General features: G+C 41.1%; 1 protein-coding gene and 1 non-coding gene across 2 annotated transcripts in view; one reads left to right on the forward strand and one right to left on the reverse strand.

Moving 5' to 3' along the window:
- The window catches only part of SMIM14 (small integral membrane protein 14), an 80158-nt gene extending 62301 nt beyond the window's left edge, over window positions 1-17857 (reverse strand). The window contains exon 1 of the mRNA XM_055246602.2: window positions 17679-17857. Within this exon, the coding sequence (XP_055102577.1) occupies window positions 17679-17685 (7 nt within the window). The 5' untranslated portion in view covers window positions 17686-17857. The remainder of the gene's footprint in view (window positions 1-17678) is intronic.
- Window positions 11669-11729, forward strand: LOC129465141 (U7 small nuclear RNA). The gene has a single exon (XR_008651906.1). It is a non-coding gene; the product is annotated as a U7 small nuclear RNA (small nuclear RNA).
- Window positions 17858-25345: the final 7488 nt, after the last annotated feature.

The following is a 25345-nucleotide window of genomic DNA, read 5'->3' on the forward strand; positions in this document are numbered from 1 at the left end:
GGGAAGTTTGCAGGGGAAATAGGGAGTGACTGCTAATGTGTATAGGCTCTTTTAGGGGGGCTGAAAAAAATGTTCTGTGGTGATAATCACACAACTCTGAATATACTAAAAGACACTGTATTGTACATTTTATTTTATTTTATTTTATTTAGTTTTTTGAGATGGAGTCTCGCTCTGTCACCCTGGCTGAAGTGCAGTGTCATGATCTCAGCTCACTGAAACCTCCACCTCCTGAATTCAAGCAATTCTCCTGCCTCAGCCTCCGAGATAGCTGGGACTACAGGTGCATGCCACCATGCCTGGCTAATTTTTTGTATTTTTTTTTAGTAGAGACATTGTTTCACCATGTTAGCCAGGATGGTCTTGAACTCCTGACCTAGTGATCCGCCTGCCTTGGCCTCCCAAAGTGCTGGGATTAGAGGCATAAGCCACCATGCCCGGCCTGTATTGTACATTTTAAACGGATGCATTATATGGTATGTGAATCATATCTCAAAAAAGCTGTTACATAAATGGTGCCTAGAGATCATATACATGTTCTAAACTCATCTGGAGAGTCAGGGAAGATTTTACTGAAGAAATTAACTAGGAGTTGAGAGTGGAGGAATGAGTTAAATACATTAGGGCGAGGTAGAAGTAGAAGGTGTGAGACTTGGGGGTTGAGGGCATTCTAGACACAAAGGGAAAAAGTACAAAGGTCCTTAATGAGTAAGAGTATGACATGTTGGAGGAACTGAAAGAAAGCCAGACTGTGCTAGAATCCAGATAGCAAAGTGGTTTAAAATGACTCAGGAGAGGTCAGGGGGAGTCATGCCACAAAGGGTCTTTCAGGCTATGTTCATGATTAGGTCGTTACCCCAACAGCAATGTGAAGAACAATGTGAAGCAATGTGCTTTCATCCTGATGTGTTCTAAAAAGACCACCTCAGCTGCACGATGGAAAACTGAGAAAAGGGAAGCCACAGTAGGTAGAGGGAACCTAGTTAAAATGCTCTTTCAACAGATCAGCAACAATGGCGGGGCTCCTTGGAGAATGATACTTTAATGACAGTATATTGAATCACTGGAAGGAAGACAAATTATTTCATAAATGGTGTTAGCTCCCTCCCTATTCTCATTCCTTATGCCAAAATAAATTCTAGACACATGAGTGATTTAACTTTTAATTTTGAGACAGGGTCTGGCTCTGTCACCCAGGCTGGAGTGCAGTGGTGCGAACACACCTCACTGCAGCCTCAACCTCCCAGGCTCAAGTGATCCTTCCCTCTCAGCCTCCCAAGTAGCTGGGACCACAGGTACACACCCTGTCTTGCTAGTTTTAAATTTTCTGTAAAGACAGGGTCTCCCTATGTTGCCCAGGCTGGTCTTGAACTCTTGAGCTCAAGTGATCCTCCCTCCTCAGCCTCCCAAAGTGCTGAAATTACAGGTGTAAGCCACCGCGCCTGGTCCAATTTAACTTTTAAAAATGAAGTCACACATAAAATTAGTTAACCTTAGCAACATATTAGAATACAGTATCCACAAATTGACCCATGATTTTACTGAAATTGAAAATATGCAAAAGGTGCCATTTAAAATCATGGATTATTTAATAAATGACAGGGTAATTGTCTTTTTTTTTTTTTAAAGTAAGCTGTGACACATACATAAAGCACTGGAAGCCTGAGCAATATAGCAAGACCCCATCTCCACACACAAAAATTTTTTTTAATTAGCTGGGTGTGGTGGCGTGTACCTGTAGTTCTAACTACTCTGGGGGCTGAAGTGGGAGGATCGCTTGAGCCCAGGAGATTGAGACCATAGTGAGCTATGATCACACCACTGCACTCCAGCCTGAGTGACAGAACTAGACCTGGTCTCTTAAAACAAAACAAAACAAAACAAAACAAAACAAAACAAAACAAAACTGAAAGAACATACATCAGACTTAATATGTGAATAGCTCTGGGGAAGAGAATAAAATTTTGGGGAATAGAGTTTCATTGTTAATTTTTACATTTCTTATGAGTATGTATTTATGTATTAAGACTTCTAAAATATAAATTTTAATTTTAAAAAGCCACATATATATAACTACAAGAAGATGACTGGGATACATATAGAATATAAGTCCAAGAAACCATGAAGGAAAGGAACAATAATTTTAACAACCAAAACCAATAAAAGTTTCTATAAAACCAAAAATATACCATAAAATGACAATACAACAAACTTGAAAAACCATGTGCAATATCAGGGCTAGTTTCCTTAATTTACAGGAACTCTGAAAAAATCAGTATGAAAATGGCAACCTAGTAGAAAAGTGAGCGAAGATTACATTCACAGGAAAATACAGAACCAATAAGCAAATACAAAATGGAAGTGTAAATCAAAACAATCTTATACCTATCAGGAGATTGGTAAAATTAATTCATCCAGCCAGGCACGGTGGCTCACGCCTGTAATCCCAGCACTTTGGGAGGCCAAGGCAGGCAGATCACCTGAGGTCAGGAGTTCGAGACCAGCCTGGCCAACATGGCCAAACCCCATCTCTACTAAAAATACAAAAATTAGCTGGGCATGGTGGCGGGTACCCGTAATCCCAGCTACTCAGGAGGCTGAGGCAGAATTGCTTGAACTCGGGGGGTGGAGGTTGCAGTGACCCAAGATAGCGCTAATACACTCCAGCCTCAGCAACAGAGCAAGACTCCATCTCAAAAAAAAAAAAAAAAAAAAAAACAATTAGCCAGGCATGGTGGTGTGCACCTGTAATCCTAGCTACTCAGGAGGCTGGCACAGAAGAATCGCTTGAACCCAGGAGGTGGAGGTTATAGTGAGCCGAGATTGCCCAGCCTGGGCAACAGAGCAAGACTCCATTTCAAAATAATAATAATAATTCATCCTGGTTAATTTGAATATTCATATTCAAACAAGTATGCAAAATTTCTGTACAGCTTGTTTACTGGAATACCATAAAAGCAAAGAAAAAAGTAATGCAAAGTATTTATCAGTGTTGTTCCGATTAAATGATGCAATGAGTACATGAGATCCTATACAGCTGTTAGAAAGAATAAGGTAGATTTCTACGTGGTGATTTGGTGAACCAACCAACATATATTGAGATGAAATCAAGCTGTAAACAGGGCAAACCTTTCCATCTAATATCCTTCTAGATCTGCTTGCCTGAGCTAAGGGGAGAAGGGGAGGTGAGGATTGGAAGGGGTGATGGAGATGCAGCCTAAGCTGGAGAGGCTCACTTTCCAGAAGGTAAACAACACCATATGCAAACTCTACTTCACAGATTTGTCTGAGGCCACTCTGTCCACACCTTTAAAAAAAAAAAGGTGATTAGCTTTCACGTTAGAGAATTGATTGTACATATCCAACACAGAAAACTCTGAAAGTAAATATAACCTACCCTTATATGTAAAGTTCACCAGTAAATTCCTGTTTCTCAACTGTCTTTTCTTTTTTTTTGTTTTTTCTTTCTTGAGACGGAGTTTCACTCTTGTTACCCCAGGTGGAGTGCAATGGCGTGATCTTGGCTCACTGCAACCTCCACCTCCCAGGTTCAAGCAATTCTCCTGCCTCAGCCTCCCAAGTAGCTGGGATTACAGGCATGCGCCACCATGCCCAGCTAATTTTTTATTTTTAGTAGAGATGGGGTTTCACCATGTTGCTCAGGTTGGTCTCGAACTCTTGACCTCAGGTGATCCGCCCACCTCAGCCTCCCAAAGTGCCGGGATTACAGGCGTGAGCCACCGCACCGGCCTCAACTGTCTTTCTTTTCAAATTGTGCACAAGAGCTCAGACTATGCTGGTCTGGATATAAGCAAGTGTTAACTACAAATACTGGTCCATCCTTCCTTAGTCCCGATGTGTATCCCCCAAGGCCAATACTGTGTTGGTTAAAATGAAATACTAGTCCATCCTTCCTTACTCCCAATGTGTATCCCCCCAGGCCAATACTGTGTTGGTTAAAATGAAAATATATTTTACTAAGATTTTCTTATTTTTTAAAAATTTGAGACAGGGTCTCACTGTGTCACCAAGGCTGGAGTGCAGTGGCACAATCATGGCTCACTGTAGCCTCGACTTGCCAGGCTCCAGCAATCCTTCCAATTCAGCTTCCCCAGCAGCTGGGACTGCAGGCACCTGCCATCATGCCTGGCTAATTTTTGTATTTTTGGTAGAGATGAGGTTTTGCCATGTTGCCCAGGTTGGTCCTGAACTCCTGAGGTTAAGAAATCCAACTGCCTTGGCCTCCCAAAGTGCTGGGATTATTGGCACGAGCCAGCAAGCATGGCCTTTTACTAAGATTTTTGTAAAAGAAATTAAATACAGAAATGACCACCTCTGTAGCCTCTGAACACAGAAATTTAAGAAAGCACAAGCACATTGGCTTTTATAAAGAAAGGGAGACTTGTTTTTATCAATGTATTACCCATCAAAATTGTAAAACATGGCTATTTTAAAATCTCTTTTTAATCCATTAAAATAACAAAATCAGACTCCACCACCACCCCTAAAAAAAACAGAGCTTCTGGAGAGCAGAAATCTTAGTCATCATCATCTCTGAACACCACCTATATTGCTTAGCCACAGCACTCATAGAATAAATATTTACTGAATTCTTGACAATGTTTATTTTGTCTACATCTATATGTGCCAGAAACAAGTAAATCAACTAGAATTTTAAATTATACTTCAGTCTTAATTAGCCTCCAGTAAAATGAGAAAGTATATTTATAAATAGGACATTCCTCATAGTGCTACACTTCTGTGGAACTTTCTGTAAACTTGAGCTGTTTTAAGTACTACTACGTTTTCAGTTAACAGTTTCCATTTTAAAATCGCTGGGGGTATTTTTGAAAATAGAATGAACACAGTTCTCTTTTGGTGAGGACCCAAGAACAAGTGTCAACACAAACCAGCAGCTAGGCACTAGAAGAAAAAAACTTAACCAGTTCCACCGCACATTTAAATCCCTCGGTCTCCAGAGGCATTAAGAAGCTGCTCTATCCTAGGCAAGACAGAACAGTTTTACTGAATCAGAATTTTAGTACATTTGCCTCAATGAGGTCTTTGATAGAAAGTAATTTAAAACAATGTTTTGTCTTATATGTTTCATTGACTTTTTCATCTCCCCAATATATATCGCTAATGTTAGAGAACAATGCTAATACCAAAGTCACGGGGGGCTTGATCCTTGAGGACAAGCAGCTTCAAGACTTGTTTCTCAAAAATGTGCAACAGGTTACAAAGGTCTAAGTCATGAAAACATAAATAGTTTACTAAGAAAATTTAAAATAGCCAGGCACGGTGGCTCATGCTTGTAATCTCAGCATTTTGGGAGGCCGAGGCGGGTAGATCACCTGAGGTTAGGAGTTCGAGACCAGTGTGGCCAATATGGTGTGAAACCCAGTCTCTACTAAAAATACAAAAATTTGCTGGGCATGGTGGTGCGCGCCTGTAATCCCAACTGCTTGGGAGGCTGAAGCAGAATTGCTTGAACCTGGGAGGGTTGTTGTGAGCCGAGATGGCACCATTGCACTCCAGCCTGGGCAACAAGAGTGAAATTCCGTTATCAAAAAAAAAATTCAAAATAATTGAGGAGCAGTAAGGGAAGCAAACATAGGCATAGATGAAATAAAATGGACAATAAGTTGATAATTATTGAAGTTGGGTTATAGGTTCTGGGGAGTTCCTATGCTTTTTTTTTTTTTGAGACAGAGTTTTGCTCTTGTTGCCCAAGCTGGAGTGCAACGGCGTGATCTCAGCTGCCTAAAACCTCCACCTCCCAGGTTCAAGCGATTCTCCTGCCTCAGCTCCAGAGTAGCTGGGATTACAGGTGTGTGCCACCATGCCCGGCTAATTTTTTGTATTTTTAGTAGAGATGGAGTTCCACCATGTTGGGTAGGCTGGTCTTAAACTCTCAACCTCAGGTGATCTGCCTGCCTCGGCCTCCCAAATTGCTGGGATTACAGGTGTGAGCCACTGCACCCGGCCCCTATGCTACTTTTTAAAAATATTTTTATATTTCCATAATAGTCATTTAATTTATGTCAGCATTTTCCCATTTTTGTGATAGCAATCTGACTCCAGGTATATATTAAGCAACATGGTTTATAAGTGACTTTTTATGTAGCATTAAGGGCAAAATAAACAAACATGTCTGAAGCTCAAACAATTCTTAGCACAGCAAAGCAGTGGAAATCACATGAATGTTGAGAAGGCAAAAAGCAATTTCCCTTATTCTGCAGGTCCAGGTCATTTTCTCTCCTCTACAACTAATACAACCTTTCCTGGTAGAGTTTGGCAGTAATAACTCAGTTGAGTCATACTGTTGCTATATGTGGTGAGGGAATTTTCCAGTGCTGTTAACCAATTTATCATTGCTGTTAGAACCTTAAACACTAGCTCATGCAAGTCTCTAAGAGACAGAGGGAGTTAAAATAGCCGATAGAGTCTCTAAAATTTTTTTTTAATTTATTTATAGAGACAGGGTCTTGCTATGTTGCCCAGGCTGATCTTGAACTCCTGGGCTCAAGTGATCCTCCCACCTTGGCCTCCCAAAGTGTTGGGATTACAGGCGTGAGCCACGACCTCTGGCCTGAATGTAAGATATTAATATTAGGGGAAGCTGGGTGAGGAGTATACAGTAACTTTGTATTACCTTTGCAACTTTCCTGTAAGTCTAAATTTATCCCAAAATAAAAATATTTACTTAAAAAATGTCAAGTCCAACAGACCTTTAAAAAATAAATAAATGGATGGGGGGATTTTTAGGGCAGTGAAACAATTCTGTATACTACTACAGTGGTAGATACATGTCAATATACATTTGTCAAACCCCATAGGATGTACAATACCAAGAGTGAACCCTAATGTAAACTACGGACTTTAGGTAACAAGGACTTTTCAATGTTAGGTTCGTTGACTATAACAAAGGTTAGCACTCTGGTATCTGATAGTAGGGAAGCTATGCATGTGTGGGGGCAGGGGATATACGAGAACTCTGTACTTTCTGCTCAATTTTCCTGTGAACCTAAAACTGCTCTAAAAAATGATATTTAAAAAAAAAACTAAAAAACTGGATGTGGATCAATGAAACAAGACTGGCCAGGAGTTAAAGACCATTGAAACTGGATCATGGGTAACTGAAAATTGTTGAGCCTACTTTTGTGTATATTTTTTAAACCTACAATAAAAAGTGTTTTTACAAAGCTTGTCTCCTTAAGAATTACATTTCTATCACTGTGTCCTAAGGGACTGTCTGAATTGTGGATTACTGAAAATTCAAAAAATTATAAAGAACCCAAATGTTAGTAATTAAAGCTATGGTACATTCAAGCAATGAAACATACTATGTAGTATCATGGTATAGCTAGCAAAACTGGCCTCTTGCTAACAGTATCTCTATAGTAGATTTGGCTTATTCTGCTAGGCTATTCCATTGAAAACAAGGGACATCCCTGAAAAGGGTTAAATATTCCCAATTTTGTTGTTCTTGTTTTTGAGGCTGAGACTCGCTCTGTCACCCAGGCTGGAGTGCAGTGTCGCCATCTTGGCTCACTGCAACCTCCACCTCCTGGGTTCAAGCGATTCTCCTGCCTCAGCCTCCCGAGTAGTTGGGAACACAGGTGTGCGCAACCACACCCGGCTAATTTTTGTATTTTTAATAAAGACGGAGTTTCACCATGTTGGCCAGGCTGGTCTCAAACTCCCGGCCTCTAGTGATCTGCTCCCTCAGCCTCCCAAAGTGCTGGGATTACAGGAGTGAGCCACCACGCCTGGCCACATTTTATAACTTGGGAGTTTCTGACTCTTGCTGCTCAGAGACTCCATTGTGCTAACAGACATAAACTGAATGCGTGATTTGGCAAGCTCTTTTTCTTTCCTTTTTAAGTTAATCCTCCCTGATACCCACATCAAAACATAACAGAATAGTGTAACCTGACTGTGAGCTTATCTTCTCTATACATCTTCCAATCCATTCCTTACGTTAAAAAAAAAGAAAAGAAAAAAGAAAAGCAGGATTCTGAGGACCCAGAATTACTGCAACTGGATTTTTTCCTTATTTTTCTCAAGGCTATAGTATAAAAATATGTACCCTTATTAAACCTCTCTACTCTTTTTGCTAATCCCTGGTTTCCTCTCTCCTTCAAAAAGGTTAGTTCCCTGCTCCTTTTCCAAGAGCAACAATACTAAGAGATTCATTTCCCTCCTAAGAAATGAGTCAGAATTCCAGTATGCTCAGTGTGAAATTCCTGTGATTAAGGTTTTTAAAAGTATTTAGAATTACTATCTACCTAGAATTTAAACTTGGGGAAGAATTATTGTACATTAAACTCATTATACCGGTTATTGTTAAGATGATCAGATACTGATTTTTTTCCTTGTTTTCCTATGTTTCCATACATATTACTTTTTGAACCAAATTATATATTTACATATGAATGTGTAAATATTTACATATGTGTATAAAGTTACATACAAATGTAAACAACAGATACTACCCAAAATAAAAATAAAATGCTGATGTCAAAACTCCAATAACATTAGTAACTTAAGGCTAAGTTTCTGTGGAGAGATGTTTGCAAATAGTCCCAAACCTTAAGATTTTAGTTTTTGAAAGAGGACCTAAAGTGGCCTGGGGACAGAAGTAGTAAGGAGACTTTTCACTGTATACGATTATGTGTTTTCTGAAATTACACCATTTGAATATTTTAACTATTCAAAGAGTATTAACTTTGTAAAAGAATAATCTTACAGTAAGTTTCTTGTTCTTCTCTCGACCATAACCATTAGCTCTATGGAAAAATAATTATATCTCAATTTACTCGAACTGAATATGCTACATTGTTTAAACCCTGTCTTACCCTCTATCATCACTGAATTTGTTGGTTAAATATATCATAAAAGGGATTGTAACTCTGTAGGTAAATGTAACAAAATTAACCATATCCCATCATCAATGAAGATATTAAAAAGTATGTAAACAGGCCCTATCATGGATACTTCTAAAGTCAGCCTTTCACCTAAATCTGAGGCAATCATTGTTTGCAAAAATCAGTTTTCAAAGTTTACTTTTCCCTTCCCTACTCACTCTCTGGTGGAAGCTTTAACAGAGGAAGAGAATCTAAACAATGAAACAGTGTATCTAAAACAGTGTATCTACCATAAACTATTAATTTTGGTATAGTATTTTGTTAAATTAAGTTTAAAATAAAAGCAAATGGAAATTCATTTTAAAAACATGTAAGACAGAAAAAAATCAGGAAAACGACGATGCCTAAACTAGTTTTGTTTTTTATCTTTTCCCAAGGTGCATCTGCAATCAAAGACATCACCTGGATGCTTACCATAGTTGAGAAGACAAACGGAAAAAATGGTAGAGAGAGGAGAGAAGTAAGAGAGAATATTACTCCTGCCAAAGCAAGCCCACTTCTTCAGAAATAACAAGTGGAGCCAGCATAGAAACCTAAAGCTATCAGTGACATCTACTCAAGTCTTGGCAAATACAGAAAAGGCCCCCAAAACATCAAGAGAGGAATTATCACTAGGGGCTGCTGAGGAGAACTTACACCATTAAGAAAAAGGAAAATTCATTCAATCGAGCCCAACTCATTTGAACACCTTGATACTGAACACTGCAACAGGCATGGGAAAAACAATGATGAGCAAGATGTGACCACCACTCTCAAGATAACCTCAGTCTAATAAAAATGGGGCTCCAAGAACTGCACTTGAAAGCCCCAGAGTATTGGGAGGCCGAGGTGGGTGGGTCACGAGGTCAGGAGTTCAAGACCAGCCTGGCCAAGATGGTGAAATCCTATCTCTATTAAAAATACAAAAATTAGCCAGGCTTGGTGGTGGGCACCTGTAATCCCAGCTACTCGGGAGGCTGAAGCAGAGAACTGCTTGAACCTGGGAGGCAGAGGTTGCAGTGAGCCGAGATCGCCCCACTGTACTCCAGCCTGGGCGACAGGGCGAGACTCCATCTCAAAAAAAAAAAAAAAAAGCCCCAGTGTAATGAAACTCACTCATTCCCATTCTCTTTTACCCACTCTCACTGACTACACTTCCCAAGCAACAAGTACCATTGCATAATAGCTTTTATATTTTTTAGGTCTGGTAATTTACAGAAAGGACTACACACTGTTTTCAACCTGCATGTTGGACCTTGCAGGGCTGTCAAGCCCCCTGTTGAGAAGAAAGTGAGTGTGAATAGACTCAGTGGGAAGCAGCATTATGGAGTAGAGATTTGGGCATAAAATGGCAGTAGGGATGCATATACACCACATACTCACCTCTCCTGGCTGTTAGATCCTTTATATTCCACAAGCCTGTCTTTGGAATGTATATGATATATTATCTCTAACCAACAAATTAAGTGATGATAGAGAATAAGACAGGGTTTAGATAATTTGGCATGTTCAGTTCAAGAGAAAATTGAGATATAATTAAATATATATGAGAAAATTGAGATATATTTATATATATCTCTCTCAATTTTCTCAAAAAAAAAATATATATATATGTATTTTTTTTAAGAGTGAGATAGGGACTAACGCTCTGTGGCCCAGGCTAGAGTGCAATGGCAATCATAGCTCACTGCAGCCTCAAACTCATGGGGGCTCAAGTGATCCTCCCATGTCAGCCTCCTGAGGAGCTGGGACTAGAGGCGCAGGCCACCACACCCAGCTACTTAAAAAAATATTTTTGCTGGGCATGGTAGCTCATGCCTGTAATCCCAGCACTTTGGGAGGCTGAGGTGGTAGGACCGCTTGAGCCCAGGAGTTCAAGACTGGCCTGGGAAACAGCAAGACCCCATTTCTATTAAGAAAAAAAAAAAAAAAAATTCGGACGGGCGCTGTGGCTCACGCCTGTAATCCCAGCACTTTGGGAGGCCGAGGCGGGCAGATCACGAGGTCAGGAGATGGAGACCATCCTGGCTAACACGGTGAAACCCCGTCTCTACTAAAAATACAAAAAATTAGCCGGGCGTGATGGCGGGCGCCTGTAGTCCCAGCTACTCGGGAGGCTGAGGCAGGAGAATGGCGTGAACCCGGGAGGCGGAGCCTGCAGTGAGCCGGAGATCGCGCCACTGCACTCCAGCCTGGGCGAGAGAGCTAGACTGTATCCAAAAAAAAAAAAAATTATTTAAAAATAAAAATAATTTTTTTTTGTAGAGATGGAGGTCTTGCTATGTTGCCCCAGGTTGGTCGACATAGCAAGGCCAGGCTGATCCTCTGGCCTCAGCCTCCCAAAGTGCTGGGATTATAGGCGTGAGCCATTGTGCCCAGCCTGGAATATGCCGAATATAAAAGTGCTTGTGAGCTGCTATGTACTATAGGAATGTAATGAAAACGATATTTTACTATTCCTGTTTCTACAACAATCCACTTTTATGTGGGAAGTAGTGAGTAAGTCCTGATGACCCTGTGTTAAATCTTTAAGGCCAAATGTCTTCTCTGTCTGGTCCTGGCAGGAATAAACAAGTTTTTAAAAAATGGTGTGCAAACACACACACACACATAATTACAACCAGCAAATCAGATTTGTAGAATTTTCTGAACAAATTCACCTCAAAATATATCTATTTATATTTATATATCAAAATTGGAATCACAAATAAATGGGAAAGGGATTGCAATTTCAATAAATTCAGTGCTAGGAAAACTTACAGTGTTACACCTCTTTTAGAATTTGTCTAGCAGGCTTTCTGTTTTTGCTGGAAAGCTCCCCAGAAAAAATTTCAAAAAGAAAAAGAAAACCTACTAGCAGTTAAGGAGGAAAAAAATCAGCAATTCTACCAGATAAGTAAGGTTAACATTTATTTGATCTTCAGGGAAAGACTTCCTACAGAATACAAACTTTGCATCCATTAAAGTACAGAGAGAAAACAAAAAATATAAATACAATGAAAAATATCAAATTTAGGACATAAGACTGTGCATTTAAAAAAAATCCCAAGTAAAATTAAAAGAGCAAAAGAATTAGGGGAAAAAAACTCCAAATATTCCACTAATATAGCTGGCAAGGGCATTTTAAAAATGCAGAGCATATGCAAACCAATTCTTTAGTAAGATGGAGCCATTTATACACTGCATTTGAAATTACAAACTATAACTTTTCTGGCAACACAAATCCAGATGTTAAAAAACGTGCATGCCCTCTGAATAATTCCAGTTCTAAGACTATCAAGGAAAATAATCTGAAATACAAAGATTTATATACAAAGATGGTTATCATGGCTTTAAAGTAGTGAAAAATGGGGATGATCTAAATATCCAGCTAAAAAGAAATATTTAAATTGTGATATACACTGTAAAGTATTATACAGCCAAATGTTTCTTTTTTTTTCTTTTTTTTTTTTTTTTTTTTTTTTTGAGAAAGGCTCTCGCTCTGTCACCCAGGCTGGCATGCAGTAGAGCAATCACGGCTCACTGCATCCTTGACCTCCCAGGCTCAAGTGATCCCATCCCAAGTGGCTGGGACTACAGGGGCATGTGTTAACATGCTTGGCTTTTTTTTTTTTTTAAGTAGAGACGGGGTCTCATTATGATTCTCAGGCCAGTCTTGAACTCCCAGGCTCAAGCCATCTTCCTGCCTCAGCCTCCCAAAGTGCCAGGATTACAGGAATGAGCCACTGCACTCAGCCTCATTTTCTTTCTTAATAATATGGAGAAATGATCACAACATAATTTTAAAAGTACATTAAAAAGGGCATAAAAATAAACATAGCAAATGCACTTCTGTTTGTTTTTTGTTTTTTTTTTTTGAGACGGAGTCTTGCGCTGTCGCCCAGGCTGGAGTGCAGTGGCGGGATCTTGGCTCACTGTAAGCTCCGCCTCCTAGGTTCATGCCATTCTCCTGCCTCAGCCTCCCAAGTAGCTGGGACTACAGGCACCCGCCACCGTGCCCGGATAATTTTTGTATTTTTAGTAGAGACAGGGTTTCACTGTGTTAGCCAGGATGGTCTCGATCTCCTGACCTCATGATCCGCCCAACTTGGCCTCCCAAAGTCCTGGGATTACAGGCGTGAGCCACCGTGCCCAGCCGCAAATGCACGTTTTATTTTTATTTTTATTTCTTTTTTGAGACGGAGTCTCACTTTTTTGCCCAGGCTGGAGTGCAGTGGCACGGTCTCTGCTCACCGCAACCTCCACCTCCCGGATTCAAGTGATTCTCCTGCCCCAGCCTCCCAAGTAGCTGGGATTACAGGTGTGTGCCACCACACCCAGCTAATTTTTTTTATTTTTAGTAGAGACAGGGTTTCAGCATGTTGGCCAGGCTGGTCTTAAACTCTTGACCTCAAGTGATCCACCGCCTCTGCCTCCCCAAGTGTTGGGATTACAGGCGTGAGTCACCACGCCTGGCCTGCAAATGTGCATGTTTTTAAAGGCATAAGAAAACACATACAAATGAAAAGGCTGAAAGAAAACATAAAACTTTAACATCTGTTATCCCTGGGTGGAAGGATTTTACTTTTCACTTTGTACAGTTTTCAAATATCATATAATGGTTACATATTAACTTTTATAATCAGGAAAAAAATTTTTGGATGCAGCAGCTAAATCCAGGGAAAGTCACTCAGTTTCTTCAACAAATAAATGGCAAAAAAATAAATAAATCTTAAGAGATGGCAGGGGAATGGTTACAGATTAAAACAAAATTAAGAGATACCAATCCTGATTCAAACCAACCTAGTAAAAGGACATTTATGAACTATCAGGAACTTTGAACACTGTTTAAATGACATTGTTACATAAGTACAATGTCAATGATCACATCTAAAAAGAGTCCTTATCTCTTAGGGATCTCACTAAGTATTTTCAGTTAAAGTGATACAATACCTGGTGTCTAGTTTAAAATAAACCTGCCAAGGGGGGAGAGGTATGGATGAAACAAAACCACCATGAGTTTAACTGCTGAAGGCAAGTGATGGGTCCACAGAGATTCATTACACCATTTTACCTTTTAGTGCTAAAAATTTCAAATTATTAATACATAAAAGGTTTTTTAAAAATACATTTTTATAGAAAAAGAATTATCTCTTCCCCTTCTCCCCCACTCCATGCAAACACAGCTCTTCCTGAGAAGGCAGGGATAACATTGGCTAATTCAAGGCCAGAATATGAAAACTCTTTTATTGTGATTTTAAAGAATGTGATTTATGATAAAATTACTTGTCACATAGCCAGCCAAATCTTCACAGTGATGAAGAACAATATCATAATTCTTTCCATGTTAAAAATAGGCCGGGCGCAGTGGCTCATGCCTGTAATCCCAGCACTTTGGGAGGCCAAGAAGGTTGGATCACCTGAGGCCAAGAGTTCAAGACCAGCCTGGCCAACATGGTGAAACTCCATCTCTACTAAAAATACAAAAAAATTAGCCGGGTGTGGTGGTGCATGCCTGCAGTCTCTGCTACTTGGGAGGCTGAGGCAGGAGAATCACTTGAACCCAGGAGGCAGAGGTTGCAGTGAGCGGAGATTGCGCCACTGCACTCCAGCCTGGGTGACAGAGCAAGACTCCATCTGAAAAAATGAAAAAATAAAAATAAAAACCCTCAGCAAGAAGAAAATGCACAGTAACAATTTAGAATGTATGCAATTATTCATAACCATTGTCTGGTCAGTAAAAAAGAAATGAAGGTTAAAAAATAGAACATATGCAATTAGTTTTTAGAAAACAGAGATACTGGTCAATGAAATGGGAGGCCAGAGGAAACATTCTATGCATCCTTAAGATGCATCCTTTTTATCTTAAAAAGCATCAATAAGTAGTTGGGATGACTTTTATCAGATTACCCAGTCTCAGTATAATGAGGTGTTCAAACCTACTCATACACAATACTTTTTACAAAATATTCAAAACTGATTATTCTTTCAACACAAATGGCTCTCAAATATTACCACACCTAGTTTATGTTCTAATGTAGCTTTACTACTTTCACATCTTAACAAGAGTCCTTCTGATAAAAATCAAAGCAGGAAAATTTTCTGTTTTTAAAATGAGGAACATAGCCCCAGCTAAGGTAGTAATTTCACCATGATCACACATCTAGTATATGACAGATCTTATACATGAAGTCACATTGTGAAATCCTGACCAGGACTCATTCCCCATCTGCCAGATATGACCAATCATGCTAGTTATGTTTGTTTCACCCTTACAAAGACAACTTTAGAGCAGTACAGAAATTAGATAACTATCAAATAACTTCCTATTAGTTTGGCCAGGCACAGTGGCTCATGCCTGTCATTCCAGCACTTTGGGAGGCTGAGGCAGGCGGATCACCTGAGGTCAGGAGCTCAAGACTAGCCTGGCCAACACGGTGAAACCCCATCTCTACTAAAAATACAAAAATTAGCTGGGCGTGGTGGCGCGTCCCTGTAATCCCAGCTACTCGGGACACTGAAGCAGAAGAATCGCTTGAACCTAAGAGGCGGAGGTTGCACTGAGCTGAGATCACACTCCAGCCTGGACAACAGAGCAAGACACCATCTCAAAAAAAAAATTCCTATTAGTTCTTAGTAACGAAGTACTTTTCTCTTAAACTACATTTGCTTCTCTGATGGGAAGTAGGCAAGAAAAGGATGCAGACTCAGCTGGGCATGGTGGCTCACGCCTATAATCCCAGCACTTTGGAACGCCGAGGCAAGCAGATCATGAGGTCAGGAGTTCGAGACCAGCCTGGCCAACAAGATGAAACCCCATCTCTACTAAAGACACACACAAAAAAGACAAAAATTAGCTGGGTGTGGTGGCGCATGCCTGTAATCCCAGCTACTCGGGAGGCTGAGGCAGGAGAATTGCTTGACCTTGGGAGGTGGAGGTTGCAGTCAGCTGATATCACACCGTTGCACTCCAGCCTGGGCAACAGGGCGAGACATTGTCTTAAAAAAAAAAGAAAAAGAAAAGAAAAGGAAAAGGATGCAGACTCAAGTTCAAATTGGTCAATTAATGTTTGCTAAAAATTATTCTAAAGCTATACCTGGGAAAAGTTAAAGACATACAAAATTTAAATGTTGAAATAAACCCCATTACATGCCCTCAATATCACAATTCTCTGTGATCTAAACTCATGCAGGATTAAAACTCCCTGAAACTCATCATTACAAATGTTTTTTTCTTTTTTGAGACGGAGTCTTGCTCTGTTGCCCAGGCTGGAGTGCAGTGGCGCAATCTCGACTCACTGCAACCTCCACCTCCTGGGTTCCAGTGATTCTCTGCCTCAATCTCTCGAGTAGTTGGCATTACAGGCGCGCGCCACCACACCCAACTAATTTTTGTACTTTTAGTAGAGACAGGGTTTCACCACGTTGGTCAGGCTGGTCTCAAACTCCTGACCTCTGGTGATCAGTCTCCCAAAGTGCTGGGATGACAAGAGTGAGCCACTGCACCCAGCCAATCCCTGAAATTCTTATAAAATAATTTTACAAGAAAGCGAAAGCTTAAAGACACCCTTTCCAGAGGGCATACTATTCAAAAGGAAGAGACTAGAGCAGGCGAGAAAGGACAACAAAAGTTTATTTTCCACAGAATACAACAGGAATATACAGAAGCAACTAGGTCAGCATGGCCAGAGGCCACTGTATAGATCAGGTATAGATTAGTGCAGGGGTCCCCAACCCCCAGGCCATGGACTGCTACTGGTCTGTGGCCTGTTAGGAATCCGGCAGCACAGCAGAAGGAGGTGAGGTGTGGGCCAGCAAGCATTACCACCTGAGCATTACCACCTGAGCTCTGCCTTCTATCAAATCAGCGGTGGCATTAGATTCTCACTGGAGCAACTGCATGCGAGGGATCTAGGCTGCACGATCCTTATGAGAAAATAATGTCTGATGATCTGAGGTAGAATAGTTTCATCCCAAAACCATTCTCCCCACTCCCCCCACCCCTGCCTCAGCCCAGTGAAAAAACTGTCTTCTATGAAAACGGTTCCTGGTGCAAAAAAGGTTGGGGACCACTGGATTAGAGTATACCAAGTCTTCATCTATTTATATTCAACAAATCACAACCTCACAAGTGGCACTATTACAACTCTGGAGATACAGCAGTTCTCGCCCACTCAATTAAGAATCGCTTGAATTGGAAAGAGGAAAGAACTGAGGCTCTGAAAGCTTCAGTAATTTGCCCAAAGTCACACAGCACAGGAGGTGGGATTCAAACGCCCTTGTCTTCTCTCACTTCTCCTTTCTTGAAAAGGATGTATCTAACAAATTCTCAGGGGACTAAGTAACCAGCAAGAGAGTTCAGAGGAGGATACAGAAGAAACAAAGGTAGCTTTTACCATCAAGAGCTTGCAATCAAGTTAACTGTTAATTTAAATTAAATAACTGCTTACCAATAGATAATTAACAACTAAATAAATGTTACAAATTACCTTTGTGATCACTACTTTGGAGAAAGCTCAAAACTCAAGAAAAGGAGAACACTTTTCTCTTTAACCTTCTATTCCATCACTACTAGGCTTAACTCTTCAAGGTCAGAGAGAATTTCCTCATCTCCTTAATGTTTCCATTTCTCTGCAACACATGATTCTGTTAAGATTCATCCCCCAGGCGGCCACCATTTTTCTAGAAATTCTCATTAAATGTGACCCTATTTTCTCAGGTGCCTTAGTCTATTGGGATGCTTAAACAAAGTAACACAGACTGGGTAACTTACAAACAACAGAAATTTACTTCTCATGGTTCTGGAGGCTAGGAAGTCCAAGATCAAGGCACCGGTAGATTCAGTGTCTGCTGAGGACCCACTCTCTGGTTGGTAGATGGTGCCTTCTCACTGTGTCCTACTATGGTGGAAGAGGCAAGCGGCTCTCTGAGCCCTCTTTTATAAGGGCTACTCCTCATGATGAGGGCTCCACCCTCATGACTTAATCACTACCCAAAGGCCCACCTCCTCCTAATACTATCACACTGGGGGTTAGGATTTCAAATATGAATTGTGGGGAACACAAGCATTCAGACCAAAAGACTGTCTTAAACATTACTTTCTCTTTCCTTGGCGACCCTTTTTTCTTTACCTATATCTGACTCCTGTTCTAGGATCACTTTAGACAACACTTGCCAAAACATCATGGGATAGCAGAAAGAACATCCTTAGACAAAAAACTTAAGAAATATTAATAGATAAATCACTTAGCCTCGTTGTGACTTCAGTTTATCTATAAAACAGGAGTGATAACTGAAACTATTCATTTTAAACAGCTCCTCAAAGATCAAGTGAGAATTTGTAACAGTACTTAATAAACCGAAAAAGTTTTAAAACTTGGGGTCAGTTGAAGACCAAAGTATCTTTAACCCTTAGCCCAAGTTCTCTGTATAGTGCTGTGGAGTGTGTGTGTTCCGCTGGGGCCAAAGCTATCACTCATCTGCATAAAAGGGAAAGAGAAGAAGTCTTCTATTCTTAATCTTGGTCTCTCACCTAATAATGTCCTGTCCTTTCCTGGCTGCAGTTTACTCTTGTACAATCCCAAGAATTCTCTCTGTGCCTGGTCAAGGTCCGGGGTAAAACTGATCATAAATAGTCAAACAAAGGAAAGCTTTTCAATTAAATCATCTTTGTTTGTATTCAATATCATAACCATAAGTTTCATAATTTGAAAACATTTTCTAAAATTTCCACCCAAGAGGGCACATGTCATCAGGACCTCCTGTGTCATGGAGAGAACCAGCCTGGGTGACAGGGCGAGTCTCTGTCTCAAAAATACAAACAAACAAAACAAAACTCAGGAAAACGTTTTTCTTTTTTTGAGCCGGAGTCTCCCTCTGTCGCCCAGGCTGGAGTGCAGCAGCACATTCTCAGCTCACTGCAACCTCCACCTCCTGGGTCCAAGTGATTCTCCTGCCTCACCCTCCCGAGTATCTGGGATTACATGTGCGTGCCATCACACCCAGCTAGTTTTTGTATGGTTAGTAGAGACGGAGTTTTGCCATGTTGGGCAGGCTGGTCTCGAACTCCTTAATTCAGATGATCCACCTGCCTCGGCCTCTCAAAGTGCTGGGATTACAGGCATGAGCCACTGTGCCTGGCCAGGAAAATGTTTTTCAAAAATCAGAAACAGAAAAATTTAACAGAAAATATAAAAATTCCAGGCCAGGCCTGTAATCCCAGCACTTTGGGAAGCCAAGCTGGGTGGATCACCTGAGGTCAGGAGTTCAAGACCAGCCCGGCCAACATGGCGGAAACCCGTCTCTACTAAAAATACAAAAATCAGCTGGGCATGGTGGTGCACATCTGTAATCCCGGCTACTTGGGAGGCTGAGGCAGGAGAATTGCTTGAACCCAGGAAGCAGAGGTTGCAGCGAGCCGAGATCGTACCACTGCACTCCAGCCTGAGTGATGGAGCAAGACTCTGTCTCAAAAAAAAAAAAAAAAAAAATACTCCATACTATGTCGATCCCACATAATAGTGGATACAAGTTACTTATAAATGATTTTTTTTTTTTTTTTTTTTTTTTGGAGACAAGATCTCTATTGCCCAGGCTGTAGTGCAGTGGTGTAATCATGGCTTACTACATCCTTGACCTCCTGAGCTCAAGCCATCTTCCCACTTCAACCCCCCAAGCAGCCAGGACTACAGGTGTGTGCCATCACAATGGCCTCACCTATAAATGTTAAGAAAGCAGTAGGTGTTTGTTTTGAGATAGGGTCTCTGTTGCCCAGGCTGGAGTGCAGTGTCATGATCATAGCTCCCTGCAGCCTCAACCTCCCCAGCTCAAGCAATCCTCCCACCTCAGGCTCCGGAGCCGCTGAGCCCACAGGTGCGTGCCATCACACTCAGCCAATTTTTTTATTTTTTTATAGAGATGGGGTCTCAATGTGTTGCCCAGGTAGGTCTTGAACTCCTGGGCTCAAGTGATCTCCCCACCTCAGCCTCCCAAATTGCTGGGATTACAGGCATGAGCCACCATGCCTGGCCAGAAAGCAGTTTTTAACAGCTGTACTACAAAATACTGTTGTGTTCTAAACTTGAGAGGTATATTACAAGCAATGGTACTAGTTTATTAAAGATGAATGTTATCTAAATAAATTACAACAGAATCAAGACTTTTCCTTAATATTTCATTCTCATGCTTGTCTATATGATTTCTCTGAGCAGAAAGAAGCAGAGTGCTGAGCACAGTGGCTTACACCTGTAAAACCAACTCTGACGGGCTGAGGCAGAAGAATTGCTTGAGCCTAGGAGTTTGAGACCAGCCTGCCAAGGTGGTGAGACCGTCTCTACAAAAAACTTAAAAAATTAGCCAGGCATGCTAGCATGTGCCTTCTTATGTAGTAGTCCCAGCTACTCGGAAGGCTGAGAAGGGAGGATCACTTGAGTCCAGGAGTTCAAGGCTACTGTGAGCTATGATCACACCACTGCACTCCAGCCTGTGTGACAGAGACCCTGTTTCTAATTAAAATAAAAATGAAAGAAGCAGAGTATGGCTACTGCTCTCCAATCTAAGTAACTCACAGCCTCTTTCTTCCATATCATAGCTGAGATGACATGTGCACAAAGATGCGCATAAACATCATTAGTCATATTGGGAAAAATGCTGAAAACTACTGTGATAAAGAAAGCAATTATTGGGCCAGGCGTGGTGGCTCATGCCTGTAATCCCGGCACTTTGGGAGGCCGAGGCAGGCGAATCACCTGAGGCCAGGAGTTCAAGACCAGCCTGGCCAACATGGTGAAACCCCATCTCTACTAAAAATACAAAAATTAGCTGGGCATGGTGGCAGGTGCCTGTAGTTCCAGCTACTTGGCAGGCTGAGGCAGGAGAATCGCTTGCACCGAGGAGGTGGAGGTTACAGTGAGCCAAGACTATGCTCTATGCCATTGCATTCCAGCATGGGCAACGAGAGCAAAACCCTGTCAAGAAAGAAAAGAAAAGAAAAGAAAAGAAAGCAATTGTTAAATAAAATAAACAGATTTTAAAAGTCTGTTCAAAATTTCAAGCAAGTCAGTTTCTTCTGCATTACCTTTCCTAAGAGTAACAAAGCAGCAAAATATATATTGTATAAAAAGCAAACTTGTTTTTGCCAGGGCATGGTAGCTGTAATCCCAGGACTTTGGGAGGCTGAGGTGGGCAGATCACTTGAGGTCAGGAGTTCGACACCAGCCTGGCCAACACAGTGAAACCCCGTCCCTACTAAAAATACAAAAATTAGCCAGGCATGGTGGCAGGTGTCTGTAATCCCAACTACTCGGGAAGCTGAGGCACAAGAATCGCTTGAACTCGGGAGGTGGAGGTTGCAGTGAGCTGAGATCGTGCCACTGCACTCCAGCCTGGGTGACAGAGTGAGACTCCGTCTCCAAAAAAAAAAAAAAAAAAGAGTAAACTTGTTTTTAAAAACTATGTTGTGGCCAGGCGCAGTGGCTCACGCCTGTAATCCTAGCACTTTGGGAGGCCGAGGCAGGTGGATTATGAGGTCAGGAGATAGAGACAATCCTGGCTAACACAGTGAAACTCTGTCTCTACTAAAAACACAAAAAAATTAGCAAGGCATGGTTGCAGGTACCTGTAGTCCCAGCTACTCGGGAGGCTGAGGCAGGAGAATGGCATGAACCTGGGAAGCGGAGCTTGCAGTGAGCCAAGATCAAGCCACTGCACTCCAGCCCGGGCCACAGAGCGAGACTCTGTCTCAAAAAAAAAAAAAAAAAAAAAAAAAAACCTATGCCAAAAGATAAAACATGATAGCAGCCAGAACACCGACCTCTAAGTGGGGTGCATATACCAGGAAGATGCTTACTGCATCCCTAATTCGATTTGAAACACCTTTATTAGCTATTAAATTTTGAAAGCTCTGTACTTGTAATACTTGTCAATGAGTGCAGTCAAGCATAAACCAGCTTCATTCTGTCATTCTGTATTTTTACAAAGCTGAGACACATCTGTGCTTTGGCCTAAATTTAAAAAAAAAAAGGAAATGAAAATTCAATATGAAAATAAGCAATAAGAAGGTAACTTTCTCCAAAACAAAAGAACAGAAGTCATAAATGTTATCAAATACATATATAAGCCCTAGTATACACCTAAAAATTGGTTTAGAAAAATATACTTTTCCAAAGAGTTAATTTTTAAAAAATAAAATATGTGTTTATAATTTAAAATTTAAATACCAAAAGTTAAAAAAAATGGAAAAATGCAGGTACTTTCCTCTCCTCAGAGATAGCTTCTATTAAAAATCTTCATGTCGGCTGGGCGTGGTGACTCACTCCTGTAATCCCAGCACTTTGGGAGGCCGAGGAAGGCGGTCAAGAGATAGAGACCATCCTGGTCAACATGGTGAAACCCCATCTCTACTAAAAACACAAAAATTAGCTGGGCATGGTGGCACGCACCTGTAATCTCAGCTACTCAGGAGGCTGAGGCAGGAGAATCACTTGAACCCGGGAGGCGGAGGTTGCAGTGAGCCGAGATCGGGCCATTGCACTCCAGCCTAGTGACAGAGCGAGATTCCATCTCAAAAAAAAAAAAGAAAAAACCTTCATGTCTGATCAGGCGCAATGGCTCACACCTATAATCCCAGCACTTTGGGAGGCCGAGCCAGATGGACTGCATGAGCTCAGGAGTTCGAGACCAGCATGGGCAACATGGCAAAACCCCAACTCTACAAAAAATACAAAAATTAGCCAGGCGTGGTCCCAGCTACTAGGGAGGCTGAGGGGGGTTGCTAGCTTGAGCCTAGGAGGTGGAGGTTGCAATGAGCCGAGATCGCCCCACTGCACTTCAACCTGGGTGACAGAGTGAGACTCCCGTCTCACACACACACACAAAAGAAAAAGAAAAAGAAAAAGAAAATCCTTTATATCTCAGGAAGATTTTAGAATTCAAAAAATACCAAAAATAAATAAATAAAAATATTTTAAAACTTCATGTAACATTTTCTAAGCATATGCAAGTATATATATATGCTGTATATACTTGTTGAATTATGATTAAAATAATTTAAGAAGTCTCGCTGGGTGCAGTGGCTCACGCCTGTAATCCCAGCACTTTGGGAGACCCAGGCAGGTGGATCACCTAAGGTCAGGAGTTCGAGATCAGCCTGGCCAAAATGGTGAAACTCTGTCTCTACTAAATATACAAAAATTAGCCAGGCATGGTGGTGCACGTCTGTAATCCCAGCTACTCAGGAGGCTGAGGCAGGAGAATTGCTTGAACCCAGGAGGCAGAGGTTGCAGTGAGCCGAGATCACCCCACTGCACTCCAGCCTGGGCAACAAAGTGAGACTCCATCTCAAAAAAAAAAAAAAATTAAGAAGTCTTTAATATAGCTTCTATTTGTAATTAGACTGGCTGCTGTAATTATTCAGTTTTTAGGTTAACTAAGGCCATGGTTCACCATAATATTATTTATAATTGTGAAAAACTGGAAACTACATTCATGCCCAATATTAAAGGAAAACTTCAAATAAATCTGTTTATTTAAAATATCTTTGGATGCAGTGGTTCATGCCTGTAATCCCAGCACTTTGGGAGGTCAAGGCAGAAGGATCATTTGAGCCCAGGAATTCCATACCAACCTGAGCCTGTCTCTACAGAAAACAAACAAACAAAAAAATTAGTGTGGTAGTATGGGCCTGTGGTCCTAGCTACTCAGGAGGCAGAGGTGGGAGAATCACATAAGCACAGAAGGTTGAGGCTGCAGTAAGCCATGATCGCGCCACTAAATTCAAATAGTAAAACACAAATCAAAGGAGAAAATGTAGGAAGAACTCTGATGATTTTATCAACGAATACAAAGTAACAGGTTTTGGGTGTGGGGAATGAGCAAGTAATACACAAGGAAGAAGAAAATGCTCCTAATTTACTTGAAGCCTGGTAGGCTCTCAGCACTCAATACAACAATTCAAGACCTAGGAGTCCTTGCAGAATGTTTTTTGTTTGTTTATTTTTTTGAGACGGAGTCTCACTCTGTCGCAAGGCTGGAGTGCAGTGGCGCAATGGCTCACTGCAACCTCCACCTTCAGAGTTCAAGTGATTCTCCTGCCTCAGCCTCCCAAGTAGCTGGGATTACAGGCGCGCAAGACCACGCCCAGCTAATTTTTGTATTTTTAGTAGAGATGGGATTTCACCATGTTGGCCATGACGGTCTCAATATCTTGACCTTGTGATCCACCGGCCTCGGCCTCCCAAAGTGCTGGGATTACAGGCATGAGCCACCGCGCCCGGCCGCAGAATGTTTTTTAAGGTCATCTCCTGTCTGTGCAACTTCAGGCAAAAAGACCAACAAAACAATGGACTTCATTAAGGACAGGATTGGAAAAGGGACAGAAAACACTATCCTGTCCTGAACAAAAACATGGCCTCTCTTAAAGTACTGAACACAATTCTAAACTCTGTAGTTCAGAAGCAGTAGGGTACAGTGATTAAAAAGATTTGGATTTCAAATTCAAGTTTCCACCACTTACTGTCTCATTGTCTTCATTTGTATGATACCTACATATCTGAGTTGCTTTGCAGTTAAATGAAAACATGTAACAGTAATTTTTAGCATAATACTTGACATATAAAGTAGTGTTCCAAAAAAATGGTAGCTATCATTACTACTATAAAGAAGCAATCATCCAAGGAAAAGCCACTAAAACATTGACAGATTCTCAAAGTTTGATATGCATTAAAATCACCTGACAGATTTATTGAAAATACAGATTCTAAGGACCCATTTCTCACAGAAATTAATTCCGCAGGTCTAAAGTAGAATATAAGTGTACTCTGACCCAAACACCAAAGAGAATAAGGCACTGCCCTATAAAAAGAGGCTGAAAATTAGCATTTTTCCATGGAAAAAAAATGGCCTACAATAGACAGTATGTTCAAGAGGAATACAGACATGTTCACTAAGTTCATTTATTCAACCAGCATTCACTGAGTACCTACTATGCAGTGAAAAGGACAGACAAGGTCCCATATTAACAGAGCTTAATTTCCAGGGTAGGAGACAGAACATTTTTTAAAAATTCCATATATTGATAAATGCTGTGAAGAAAATAAAATACAAGGGAGAGATTGGTCAGTCTCCTTGAGGAGGCAACATCTGACCTAACACCTGAATAACACAATGGTATCAACCACAGCAAGATCTGGGAGAAGAGTACTCAAGCCCCAGGGTACAGCAAATGCAAAGGCCCTAGAGCAAGAACCAGCTTGGCAAGTTCCAGGGACAAAAATGCAGGTGGGATTGGAATACAGGAAGAAACTCACGTAGCCAGGCTCCAGGGTACTGAACTAAGTAGAAGGATACAAGGCAAGATAAGAGAGGAAGGCAGTGCTGAAACATGTAGCGCCTGACAAGCTTTGGTAGAGTTTGGATTTTATCCTGAATATGGATGGAAAACTTTCAACAAGGGGGTGTCA

The sequence above is a fragment of the Symphalangus syndactylus genome, chromosome 16 (genome assembly GCF_028878055.3).
Source record: "Symphalangus syndactylus isolate Jambi chromosome 16, NHGRI_mSymSyn1-v2.1_pri, whole genome shotgun sequence".
NCBI classification, from domain to species: Eukaryota; Metazoa; Chordata; class Mammalia; order Primates; family Hylobatidae; genus Symphalangus; species Symphalangus syndactylus.